The sequence below is a fragment of the Nanorana parkeri genome, unplaced genomic scaffold (assembly GCF_000935625.1).
Source record: "Nanorana parkeri isolate BGI_ZX_2015 unplaced genomic scaffold, ASM93562v1 scaffold1412, whole genome shotgun sequence".
NCBI lineage: Eukaryota > Metazoa > Chordata > Amphibia > Anura > Dicroglossidae > Nanorana > Nanorana parkeri.
This window is the reverse complement of record NW_017307680.1, coordinates 132,394-145,879: the sequence shown is the minus strand read 5'-3', so window position 1 is coordinate 145,879 and position 13,486 is coordinate 132,394. Positions and strand designations below refer to the sequence as shown.

General features: G+C 43.2%; 1 protein-coding gene across 4 annotated transcripts in view; it reads left to right on the top strand.

Annotated features, from left to right (window-relative positions):
* USP7 (ubiquitin specific peptidase 7) overlaps positions 1-13,486 on the top strand; it is a 135,848-nt gene that overhangs the window by 37,048 nt on the left and 85,314 nt on the right. For all 4 annotated transcript variants that reach the window (XM_018569850.1, XM_018569849.1, XM_018569848.1 and 1 more), the window contains exons 4-7: positions 990-1,128; positions 2,908-2,996; positions 3,081-3,189; positions 7,220-7,350. In XM_018569850.1, coding sequence (XP_018425352.1) covers positions 990-1,128; positions 2,908-2,996; positions 3,081-3,189; positions 7,220-7,350 — 468 coding nt within the window. The remainder of the gene's footprint in view (positions 1-989; positions 1,129-2,907; positions 2,997-3,080; positions 3,190-7,219; positions 7,351-13,486) is intronic.

The window sequence follows — 13,486 nt, the reverse complement described above, 5'->3', positions numbered from 1 at the left end:
AAAAACCTGCCCAAAAAACTGCCAGCAATCTCTGCCACTATGAACATTCAGTGGCATGCAAAAAAGCCTGCATCGCTGGCTGGAAGGACTGGGGAGGCGGGGTGGAGGTGAAGGCGGGCACCAGAGCGGCATTGTAAGCCGCCATGGCTGCAGAAAGAGAGGAGGCGGCGGTGGAGGCGGAGACAGGGCGGAGACGGAGCTGCACAGTAAGGGGAATATGTAATGACTGCTCAGACTGGCCGCGCCGCTCACTTGCTGAAATCCCAACCTGGCAAAATTAGGTGGCTGCTGTCAGGGCCGGCCTTAGGCCTTTAGGCGCCCTGTGCGTTTCTAATTACAATTAAGGGAATTTGAAAGGGGAATTGGGGATAGGAATTGAGGTTAAGGATCCTACAGCTAGCTACACCATTCTCTCTCTCTCATTCACACACTCCATGGGGTTTTCTCTGTTCTAAGAACACGCCTCTCTAGCAGGTCTCAGCGAATCACATTCTTGATTGCAGAGTTCAGAAAGACTTGTCTTGTCCAAAGGTCTTGCTGGTGAGCTAGGTTAGTGTCACACATGGAGAAGGTCCCATCATATGCCCCTGCCCCCATCCCAGCATATATGCCTTGCTGACACAGGTGAGGACAGTAAATACCAGCAGGGGGTCTCGCTTGCCCCAGGACATGACAGTCCAGCAGATCTCCTTTGATCAGTGTCCAGCCCCAGGAACACTTTGATGGCCTTCATTTGCATATCAAACAGCCACGGGCAGTTCACGATATCAAGGAACCTTTCCATCAAAGCTCTATCATAGATGTCAATTTTTTTTTAGGTTCCAACAGTCTGTGGCCAGCTTTTCACTGTATCTTCACTGTGGACTTTTTAGTGTTGCATAAAGTCTGCTTTGTCATTTTTTGCTTCTATAAGATATTGTGACAGTTCACTTAAATTTGCTACATCCCTGATTTGTTTTCATTCAAATGTTTTATATCCAATTTTGCAGGTCATGGTCTTGTCATGCCCAGGCAGTGCTAAAGATAATCAATTACAAGGATGATGAAAAGTCATTTAGTAGACGCATTAGTCACTTGTTCTTTCATAAGGAAAATGACTGGGGCTTTTCCAATTTCATGGCGTGGAGTGTAAGCATTTTATATTTTATTGAATGATTTATTTAAACGCATGTAAAACTAGTATGAGATCTTTGTTTTTGTTATTGCATATGGTTATTTAAAAGTTCAAAACTTATTCACATTTTGCAACCTGCTGGCTGTCAACAGCTAAGCATAAGTTCTGTATAGGTAGAGTGCCACCAACCAGCTTTGAACCTGCCACTTTTAAGGGAACTGCTTGGCTTTCTTCAGCACAATGCAATTAATGTGCAGTGCAGTGCAGCTCTGGAAATGCATTTAAAAAGGTAGTCTTCCAAGGTTTTCCCCAAATAGTCAAGTTTTTCAGCATATTGGTGGCTATAGAGTTTCTTAATAGTACTGTTAAGACTGCTAATTTACCAAGTAAGAAGATGGATTTTCATTTTAACTTGAGGAAAATTACATATAAAAACAGTATATCCAGATGTATAAACATGAAAATCCTGACTTTTTTCCTGCAAAGTTGTAGCCTGACCTTAAGCATGTACCTTTATTGGTGCATCACTAAACTGCAGATTCTCAAATCACCCCTGAATTTGTGCCAACGCTGTCCTTCTGGAGTGTGGCTACTTTTGTTCCCCATGGTCCCTGTGTGTGTAGTAAAGTAGCCACCGCTCCAAGCTCGCTCCCTTGATGGACAACAGTTTCAATACAAATTGGTAGACTAAACGTGAGATTGTAGTCTATCACGGGAGTGAGCTACTTTACAGCACCCACAGGGACCATGGGAAACAAAATAACCACCTTCAGGACAGGAGGGATGGTGTCGGCACCAATTCAGAGAAAATGTGAGGATCTACAGCCGAGTGATACACAAATAAATAAGTTACATTTTTGTTAATTGTTAATAGTTAAATAGTTGAATGTATATTTTTAAGATTCAACTGCTGAGTTTAGTATCACTTTAAATGTGGCAAAAATAAGGGAGGACCAAGCTGTTAAACTGAGGATAAATTGTGTACTTTACCCTATAGACAGTAGTAGAGCTAAGAACCAGTTGTTTTCCTCACATACTTTGTCCACAGAATTTGGTGAACTCCATAGACATGTTTGGTACACTTCTCTAAACGTTGCAATTGAAGTTAATGGCGCCAGTATTACACAAGCCAAGAGACTTTAAAAAAAAATACAAGCTGTTGGCAAGTGTGTAGAGCACGCACCTAGAGCTGCCTGCACATACCAGTTTTTTTTTTTTTAAATGTAAGCCTTTTTAGGTGTTTGTGGCTTTTTTGGGGATTTTGTATTTTTTGCCAGTGCCTTAAAGGAGAACTAGGGTTAAGGCTTTTCCCCATAGTTCTCCTTAGGGTAACGGGAGGACACAAACTAGCGTCCTCCCGTCACCCCAGGCTCAGTATACCGCGAACGGACGCTAGTATACTGAGACGACGTAGTATACCGGAGCTGAAGCGGATCCCGACAATTATGCAGAGATCCGCCCAGCTGTGTGACTGACAGCTGGCTCTGCCTATCTAGAGGCAGAGGCAGCTGCACCCGCCCCTTCCCCCGTCCGTTCCACCAGTCAGCGCTGGAGGAGCGGGGACGGGGGGAATCCTGTCCCTCCCCTGTCACGGCAGAGAGCCGTGACAGGATTGAGAGGTGAGCGAACGCCGGTATGTGTTCGCTCACCTCCCGATCTACTGAGCCAACCTGTGACAGTCTCATTGTCACAGGTCGGCTAGAACTATGAGGTGAGTGAAAAGCACTCACCTCATAGTTCTCCTTTTGATAGAACTTAAATTTTACTTACCAATTTTTTTTTCCTAATTCCAGGAAGTTACTGATCCAGATAAAGGGTTTATAGAAGATGATAAAGTCACTTTTGAAGTCTATGTGCAGGCTGATGCTCCTCATGGTGTAGCGTAAGTATTAAAGAATCATAATTTCCCCCTTTTTTAATATGTATAATTACCTTGCAGTAATCGCCTCAAATTGTTTTCCCACAGCTGGGATTCAAAGAAGCACACAGGGTATGTTGGACTAAAGAACCAGGGAGCAACCTGTTACATGAACAGTTTACTGCAGACATTGTTTTTCACAAACCAACTCCGAAAGGTATTGTTTTGGTGTGCTTTGACAGCCAAATATTTTAAAATTATCAGTTATCTATGCAAGTATAGTAGAATAATCTATGATGGATATTCCTCTGAGTTTCCTGTATTTTTGATGGGGTATTGTGTGTAGGATTAGGAAAAAAGGGTACGTTGCCAAGATGAATCTAGCTGACATCTGCTAGCCACAAATGCCTGTACCCTCTACAATTGCAGACTTGTGACTGGTCAGGTGACCCTACTAGTTGATGCTTGCTAGAACCCTTTGAAACTGTCTTGATTCCCTTCTTGGAACACTGTATAGAACTTTGAGATATATCTGGGTCTCAGAAGTTACCCTGTTCAGATCGGTTCTTGGTTCGCTTGAGACTCCCACTTCTAATTTAAAGGAAGAGCCTTCCCTGAAGCCCTCGTGGGATCATTTGCTATGCATGTTGTGTACAGAGTTGTAGTTCCTAACCTTCGCTAAGGTAAACTCCGCGCAGATCCTCTTGCCTCTAGAAAATGATTGTTGGCCTGATCCGAGCAGTGCTTGGGATGCTTAAGTTTGAGAAGTGAGCTGTAGCGGACAGCAGTATGCCTAAGCTAATTTAAAAATGCAATTTGTCAGGTAAGATGTTTCCAAATGATCAGGAGCTTGTGGTCATCCTAAGGAGTGGAAACATTCTTACTAGGTCTTTTCTGTCCTTAGCTGCTTTGAGCTATCTTACACCTTCCCAGAGAAGAGAAAAAATGGTCAACATCACCTGCAGTATAGGTAGGATTTAGCTGTCTTGTCAAACCTGTTAAGAACTTCTGTGGTGTCCTTGGTTGCCCATAGTTTCTTGAGGTTGTGCCTTTCTTTCTCTGTGCAGGAATATCCTCACCACAGATTCAAAATCTCTCTGGCTGGGGAGGAGTCCTTGGTACCCTCTTGGTACACGGTTCGTGGAAACAGTCTACCTATCCACAATCTAGAGATAAATTCCGCTCGTCTTTTACATTGGTCAGCCCATCTTCAGCGCCATATTGTTGAGGGTCCAGTCTGACCCCATCTCTCAGATGGTTTACATGAATTCCTGTGGTGGAAACCAGGAGTCAGGTTGTTAATATCCCTAGTAGCAGATGCTTATCCATGGCTTTAGAAGAAAAGACAGCAGAGCACACTGGCATATTGTAGAAACCTATTATTTTGGGACTAAAAATAGCATACTCACAAATGAAAACCTTTTGTGGCTCACTTGTAGGTAGTCCAGACTGGCTCTTTGTGTTGGTGCATGTGGCCATCAGTGTCTGGGATGAGCTGAGTGAGCAGCAGTGGTAACCGTATTTAGCAAGCACTTGTCTAAGTCCCAGCCCTACTTGCGGCTGGTATATGTCAACAGTCCCTGTCTACACCAAGACACATCAGATTTTCATTACTAGGACGTCTTCCACGGAAGCTTTTCCTTTCATCAGCCTGGTAACAGAGCAGACTTGCATAGATTACAACAAGTCAAAGGGATCCCACAGCAATAAAAAAGGGAGGTAGCAATAAGGGTGTACAATTGGTATCTTAAAGCCAAATACATATTGCATAAGAATCCTACGTTCATGTAGATTTGTGCTGCAACAACTAATCAATTATAATCGATGATAGTCGTCAATGATTCTCATTATCGATTAGTTGGTTCGAATTGTTTAATCCGCAGCCGCTGCCACTCTGCTCCTCCGTTCTCCTCCTCGCTGGTGCTGGCTCCAGCAGTCTGTGTCCCTTTTTAATCCCAGCTGCTCTCCCCGCCTGGCAGACGCAGCGAGGACACAGTCCGCTGATGAATTCCCCCCATCCCCCCTGTGTTTCCTCTTCTGATGGAGGTAGAAAGCCAGTGTCAAGTCTCCCATCAGTGGCTGGAAACTATAGCAAGCCTGCTATTGGCTAATTTTAATTGCCCTTACTGCCCTTCTATAACTTACTAATGATCTACTAACTGCTAAAACCAATGGCCACTACTCTGTACTCATACTTTTAGACCTTTCTGCTGCCTTTGTCACAGTTGACCACCCGCTTCTCCTTAATAAACTCCATTCCCTTGGCCTCCAAGACTCTGCTTTCTCATGGTTAATTTCCTACCTATCTCAGCGCACCTTCAGTGTCGCCTACAATTCTACCTCCTCGTCTTCCTCTTTCTGTGGGGTTCCCCCAAGGGTCTGTCCTTGGGCCCCTTCTATTCTCTATCTACACTTCTTCCCTGGGTCAATTTCTAGCCTCCCATGGCTTCCAATACCATCTTTATGCTGATGACACCCAAATCTATCTCTCAACTCACTCCCTCTGTCTCTTCACGTATCTCAAATCTACTCAATGACATCTCAGCATGGATGTCACACCGCTACCTCAAACTCAATCTGTCAAAAACTGAGCTTAAATATTTTCCTCCTCAGTGTTCCCTCCCCCAACTTCCCCATCACAATCAACAACACTACGATCAACCCCTCCCATCAAGCCAGGGTATTCGGTGTTATCCTTGACTCTGAGCTCTCCTTTCAGCCCCACATCCAATCACTATCCAAATCTTTTTAACAAACAAAACCACAAAGCTTCCAATTTACTCCCTTGTAATATCTCGCTTCGACTACTGTAACTCCCTCCTTGTTGGCCTACAACTAAGCAGGCTATCCCCACTTCAGTCTATCATGAATGCTGCTGCCAGACTCATCCACCTTATCAACCGTTCAGTGTCTGCCGCCCCTCTCTGCCAGTTCCTCCACAGGCTCCCATTTGCCCAACAAATAAAATTAAAAATACTAACAACAACATACAATGTCATCTACAACTCTGCCCCAACCTACATCAACTACCTCCTCTCAAAATATCACCCAAACCGCCCTCTTCGCTTCTCTCAAGACCTCCTGCTCTATAGCTCTCGGATTACCTCCTCCCATGCTCCAGGACTTCTCCAGAGTGTCCCCATCCTCTGGAACTCCTTACCCCATTCTGTCCGCCTATCTTCTACGCTGCGCACCTTTTAGGCGATCCTTAAAAACCCGTCTCTTCAGGAAGCCTATCTCAACATAACTGCCTTTTACTTCCTCAAATAACTCAATCACCTTTTGTATCACTTGCCCCACCTACTAGATTGTAAGCTCTCACGAGCAGGGCCCTCCCAACCCTATTGTTCTGAAACTATATTGCATTGTAACTGTATTGTAACTGTACTGTCTCCACTATTCTATCCACTATTCTCCACTATTCTATCTATCCACTGCCTGCTGTGTTGACGTTCAGCTGCCTCAGCATGCAGCTATCATTCCTGAAGTGGAAAGTTGACACTGGGGGTATAAAAGACTACTGTCACCTTAAAGAGAACCTGTCATGTCCAATGTGCTATCACATAGGGGGCATGTGATTGGCAATGACGTTAAAAAAATAAATACAATTAAAAATATCCCCCCAAAATTTAAAGTCCCCCAACGTGCACAACTAACAAACACAAGTCAAGTGCACCTATGTAGAAAAACGACGATTGCGCTACACATGTCTGGTATCGCCGCGTGTGATGGCAATTTTCGGCCCAATATTTATGGCCATCTCTAAACTAATGATCGGGCTTTAATAATAATAATTATTAAATAGAGAGAGAGAAACATTATGATATATACCCAAATCAATATGGACTTTGTCTAAATTAAATCTTGGAAAGAGCTGTCGATTTAAGGGATTGATCACTTCTTTTAGAGACCACATTTGCAGCCAGCTACTCATGCAGGCCACATGGAAGACTACATAATATTGACACAGTATGCAGTATTTCATATTTTACTGACTAAAATAGGGTTTTCGTTTTGTTAAATCCTGACACTAACAGGGAAAAATAAACAAAACCACTCTATCTTTCACCTAACGTGAAAACTTTTTTTCTCTGTCCGTGTTTTATGGGTCTGTCTTCTATCACATGGTGATTGTCACGTTAGAATAAGACTGCATAGTGTAGGATCATAAAATAGAAGAAATACATAAAATACCTGGACTTTATGTAATAGTGTGGTTTTATTTTTATTTTTTTCCACCTCCCAAGGCTGTGTATATGATGCCCACAGAAGGGGATGACTCATCAAAGAGTGTTCCTCTAGCACTGCAGCGAGTATTCTATGAGTTACAGCACAGCGACAAACCCGTGGGAACTAAGAAGTTAACAAAATCATTTGGGTAAGTCTAAAATCTTTTTTTTTTTTTAAACAAAAGAAATGTCTGCTTCATTACAGCAGTTGTAACATGCATCATAATGCCATCTGCTTTCTTCCAATATCTGACACTGCATGCTACTATGTTCTATTTCTATGCAAGTACATTGATAGACCAGTGCATCTATCTGGTACTTAATTGAAGGCAAGCTTCTCCCCCACCTTTGACAAGCTGATATCCTGTACATCTGTCAGCTATCCCTCAATGTCGATGCTCCCAGCCTATGCTCACGTCCAGAGAAAACCGTAACAAGTGCATGTCAGCTAGCCTATTAATGTGTGTACGCAGCTTTTTGATGTTTGTTCTGTTGAAGTCCTAATTAAAATTGTAATATACAGATTTGATCTATTGCAGTATTTCTCAAACATGCTTTGATGTTTATCCATATTAGAAGTATACGTTTGTGGCGTCAATTTGTTCATCCTTTCTTTGCACACATACAGAAATTCAAAGTACCCAACTTTTTAGATTAAGTGCCTTTCTAATTTAGGTTATTAGAGTGACGTTCTGATTCTTTTAATATGAATTTTCTTCAGTAACCACATTTTTATTATATTGTTGGTGTTTGGCAAGCTCTAGGTGTCCATCCACTGATCTCTTTGGTTTCTTTGTAAGCCCTAATTTAAAAATAAAACATGTGGTATCTTGCTTTAGGATAAATTTTATTTGCTCAGTGTAATAATTTGCAGAGCTTGGCTTCCAATTATTGGAGATATTGCCAGCCACAGTAGGACCTGCTGCAGGCCGCCAACACCAAACCCATTGCCCTACAATTTTTTTTAATATAATCTTTATTTAAACATGTTATTATACCATCAAAACATATTCATACATATCCAAACAAAACAGACAAAAACATAAACAAATTCTCAGGAGTGATATACAAATACTACTTAAAAGGTATACGGAAGACTGAATGATGAACTAATTAAAGGGGTTCTGAACCCTCCCGTTTTTTTGCCTATATCTACTGCTAATAATAGGCAAACAGTTTAAAAAAACCCCCGCTATAATAGCGGTTTAAACTTACCTTGTTTTCTTTGCGCGCTCCCGCCCTAGAAAAAACGAAACTGTTCGGGCGGGCGCATGCGCAGTTCGGATTCTCAGTCGGGAGAGGAGCAGAGACGCAAGGTAAGTCTATGGACGCGTGCACCCGCATGCAGACACCGCTGGATCGGAAGTGCCTGCAAGCAGAGAGGAGTCAGTGCTGGATCGGAGAGCCGCCACACCGCTGGAGGGACAGATGAAAAAATCAGGAAAGAACAAGATCGGATTAAGAGACATCATTTAAGGTAAGTGCTAACATTAACATTGGGGGGAGGGGAAAAAATGTATTCTTTTAATGTCACTTTAAATATACTAAAACCATCCCTTATTGTTCTATTATACAAAATTGAAAAAACAGCTACAACGGAATGGAGATAGGGGAGTCTCCTCCATTCCAATTACAGTTCTAGATTTCCAGACCATAAACATTCCCTTTCACTTTAAAAAAACGTAGAGCTATATTTGATCCACGTATCCCATACACTACAAAATTTATCATATTTCTCTTTGCAAGTTGCTATCCACTTTTCAGATTCCATAGTGAGATTGACCTGCCGGACCCAGTCTATTCTGGTAGGAACCGTTGGACTCTTCCGAAATCTCGATCAACTTTTTTGCTGCATTTAATAAATGAGGCAAAGATGTAGCTTTATATCTAGCCTTTGAAATAGGCAACAAATACGTCAAAAAAGTAGAAGTGAACAGAAGAATCTCCCCAAGGATAAGTTGCATTTGTAAAGACTTAAGCTTCGGACATTCCCACCACACATGTAGATATGTACCCAGTAAACCACAGTTCCTCCAACATAGGGGAGAAACATTTTGATATATTTTCCCTAGTGAATACGGAACCCGGTACCACCGGGTAAGCACCTTTTTATAATTCGTTTCTTGAGCTCTGGAGTCTATAGACGCCATATAAACCCTCGACAGCATTTGATCCTTTTGTTCATCCGTAAAGGTCTTCCCCATATCTCTCTCCCATTCCCTTATGAAGTACAAAGAGCCTTTCCGACTGACTTGCAGTAACATGTTATACTTTAGGGAAAGAGAGTGACCTGCTAAGACTCAGCGTCCCACAATCTATCAAAGAAGGTCAATTACCTTTAAGGCCTAATTAGACAAGCATTTTTTCGAAAAACGTTACTCAGTTGTATGTGACGCCAAGCATCTAAAGGGAATATGCCCCATTTTCCCCTTAATTCACCTAAGGACATAGGGGAATTTCCTACCATAAAATGACTTATCCGAACATCTCCATCCCTGCCCCACCTTCCAAAATATGATAATTGTTCACCAGGTGAGAACCATGGATAGCTGCCAATCGGTGCTGAAGGGGATATATTAGGAACTAATTCCCCATCTTTATTTACTATATCCCATACTTTCAAAGGTGATGCTGACCCTGCCAAGCCTCCACTGGCCAACTTTAGCCAATGAACATAAGCTATATTTCTTCCAGCCATATATTTTTCTAACTTCACCCACAACTTATCCTTATCATGATGTTGCCATCGCAACAAGCCCTACAATTATCAGTTGTGTGGCCAGCATGCTTGCTAGCAGTAGATGTATGCAAAAAGAAACCGCAAGGGTTTAATTGTCCTTTTAACAATCCCCTGCATCTTGAGTTTTCTCCAGGGTGCTGGCCCCAGTGTTTGCCCTAGTGCCTTCTCATTATACCCATTTTGTGGGATGCTCATATGACCTCCTGATCATGATCCAAACGCCACCAAATCTTTTTATTTTAGGCAGGCAGCTCATGCCAGTATAGTTTTGTTGTAGAGGAATCTACAGCTTCATTATGCTCTTGTGCTTTTCCATTGATCAGGGAGTTTAGTCCCTCAGCTGTTCCAAGAGAACTGTGGGTCGAGGGATCTTGCTCTCCAAGGTACGCCTCTTACTCCTGTCTCTTCTCACACTGCTTTCAACCTTTCCTGCTGTTGTGAATAAAGTTCCTAAGCAGACTGAACTGTCTGCTCCATCGGAATAGGTAGTTCTGGACCTGGTGGATCTGTCTTTTGGGTTTGGAGAAGATTTTTCTTCCACAATCTGGAAGATACTGTCATTGGAGAGCCTTTGTCTCCTGCTCTACATTCTGAAGTCTCAAAACAGGTGGCTCCTCCTACATTCCACGATCATTCCCTAGATGAGACGCCTAAAACAGATACTTTTGGACATTTTCTGGGTGGTGGTGTACTTTCATCTAGGAAGAACAAGAGGTCTTGCTGTGGCAACAAAGGTAGTTTAAATCCTGATTTGTTTTCTAGCCCTGTCCACTCTGCCCACTATAAGTGCGTTCTTTGGTGGACCAGTTTTTCCCAACTAGTTGCTTCTGGACATGGAGGAGGCACTTTTCTGATCCTGTTTTGCAGGTTGCAGAGGGCCATCTGCATGCTTCTGATGCATGATTCCTCTGGCAGTAGCAGGGATTGCTTCAGTGATTCCGTGGGTTCTAAACACTTGAGCGACAGATCTTTCTGTTGATTATCCTTCCTCTGGGATTTTCTAGACAAAGGTTCTTAACCATTCTGATAAATCTACTGACAGTTGCTTGATGAGCTCTGATATATCGTTGGATGTAGGGAGTCAGGAGCATCTCTAGCCCTGTGCCTCTTTGAGGCTGCATTGTAGGCAGTCTTATTTCAGCAAGTTTTTCCCGTAGGGCTGCACCCCATGGGTACTTGTTGATAGGTGTGTTGTGCTTGGTCTTAGGCAGCTAACCCCAAGATTTGTAGTCCTTCCTGCAGTCTTATGGTGAGGATGCCTACGATCCATCCCCTGCCTACACTGATATCGGAACTTCCCATGTACGTTACCATATTTGTGCATTGTACCTAAGAAAAACCACTGCACTATCCCAATATGTTCAAAACAAACCAGTGGAAATAACAATTTAAAACAAAAATAAATTAACCTATGGCATGCGCAGCTGTTTAGGTATTTGTTTTGAGATTTTATTGTGATCATTTTTAACCAGCGCTTTAACGTATTTCATATAATATAAACTGAAACAAAATATTAGTGCACACAAAATCTTAAACGCTCACAAAAATTCCAAATTGAATTAGTCTCAATGCATGTGGATGTCTGTAGTGGTTTGGTCTTTTTAGGCAGCAAGCATCTCAGTCCCCTTACAGCTGGAATGTGTCTTGCGGTATGGGCAGCCTTTTCCCTCCTGTTGGTTGCTAACCTGACCTGCTCACTGGAGTCCCTGGGCATTTGGGTATCTAGGGCATTGTGGTTTATTTTTGGCCATCATCTTTCCTGGTTGCTGTTACCTTTTTTTTTTTTTTTTTCCTGGGACCACATCGGTTTTTCTTCAGGGAGTTTTCAGCTTTAGTTGTTTGCTTTCAAATGGCATTGCTACTCCCTGCTTCCTGGGACTTCAGCTAGTCTGCACGGAGGATCATGCTTCCATAGCCTCTGTGCAGGGATTGGGGACCCTTGTGTCACCACTGTTTGCTGCTCAGTTGAATGGTTTCCTCCTGCCTACATTTCCATCATTTTTGTAGTGCTCCCTACCTCCAATGAACATGGCCTCCTCCCCTAGGCTCTGTCTCTGGAGGACTTCACTGTGGTCAGTTTGGTTCTTGGTGGCCTAGTAACATGGCCACCAAGTCTGTATGGGTGTAATACCAGACTCTGAACATTACGCAATGTAGTCCTTTTCTAGTCCTAGACCCTTCTGTCTGCTATAGGGGAAGGGGGTGGGCCCCCGGGAGCTGTGTGTTAGAAGTCTGCCCTCAGTCATCTCCCCGTTTTTTAGCAGTCCTCCATACGACTCTTTTTCAGGTCTTCTGTAGTTAATGGTTCTCATTCAGTTCTGTGGCAAGAAAAATAAATTCTTGGGATGGTTTTTGTCCTGCTCGTTAATCCTGCATATCGGCTTGTGTGGGACCTCAAGGTCCTCACTGCTTTCTGTACGGTCCAGATGTTGCATGGTTTCCATCAGATCTTTTCTAGCTTTTCTCCTTGGAAGCTTTTGGTTGCTGTTGAGATCAGGATGCCTCATTTCCCCTTTTTTTTTTCCTGTGTTTCCCTGGAGCAGGGGTGGCAAACTCCGGCCCTCCAGCTGTTGTGGAACTACAAGTCCCATGAGGCATTGCAAGATTCTCACAGCCACGGGCACGACTCCCAGAGGCAGATGCATCATGGGATTTGTAGTTTCACCACAGCTGGAGGGCCAGAGTTTGCCACCCCTGCCCTAGAGGTTCCAGCACTTTTGTCAATTTAGGAAGGTGCTCCTAACGACAACTCATTATGTATATGAAAGAAACCTGTCCACAGAATCTTTCTTCCATTCAAACCTCACCACCATGTGCAAGACCAAACAGCTGTCAAAGGACGTTAGGGACAAGATTGTAGACCTGCACAAGGCTGGAATGGGCTACAAGACTTGGTGAGAAGGAAAAAAACTGTTGGAGCAATTATTCGCAAATGGAAGGAATTCAAAATAACCATCAATCGCCCTCGGCCTGGAGCTCCATGCAAGATTTCGCCTCATGGAGTAAGGATGATCATGAGAAAAGTGAGGGAGGAGCTTATTAATGATCTCAAGGCAGTTGGGACCACAGTCACCAAACAAACCATTGGTAACACAACACACCACCGTGGATTGAGATCCTGCAGTGCCCGCAAGGTCCCTCTCCAAGAAGGAACATGTACAGGTCCATCTGAAGTTTGCCAATGAACATCTAAATGATTCAGAGAAGGATTGGGAGAAAGTGCTGTGGTCAGATGAGAAAGAAATTGAGCTCTTTGGCATTAACTCGACTCACCATGATTGGAGGAAGAAAAATGCTTACTACTACCCTAAGAACACCATCCTTACAGTCAAGCACGTAGGTGGAAACATTATGCTTTGGGGCTGTTTCTCTGCTAAAGGTACAGGCCAACGTTGCCGCATTGAGGGGCAAATGTCCATGTATTATAAAATCTTGGATGAGAACCCCCTTCCCTCAGCCAGAACACTGAAGATGGGTCGTGGATGGGTCTTTCAGCATGGCACTGACTCAAAACATACCGCCAAGGCACCAAAGCAGTGGCTCAA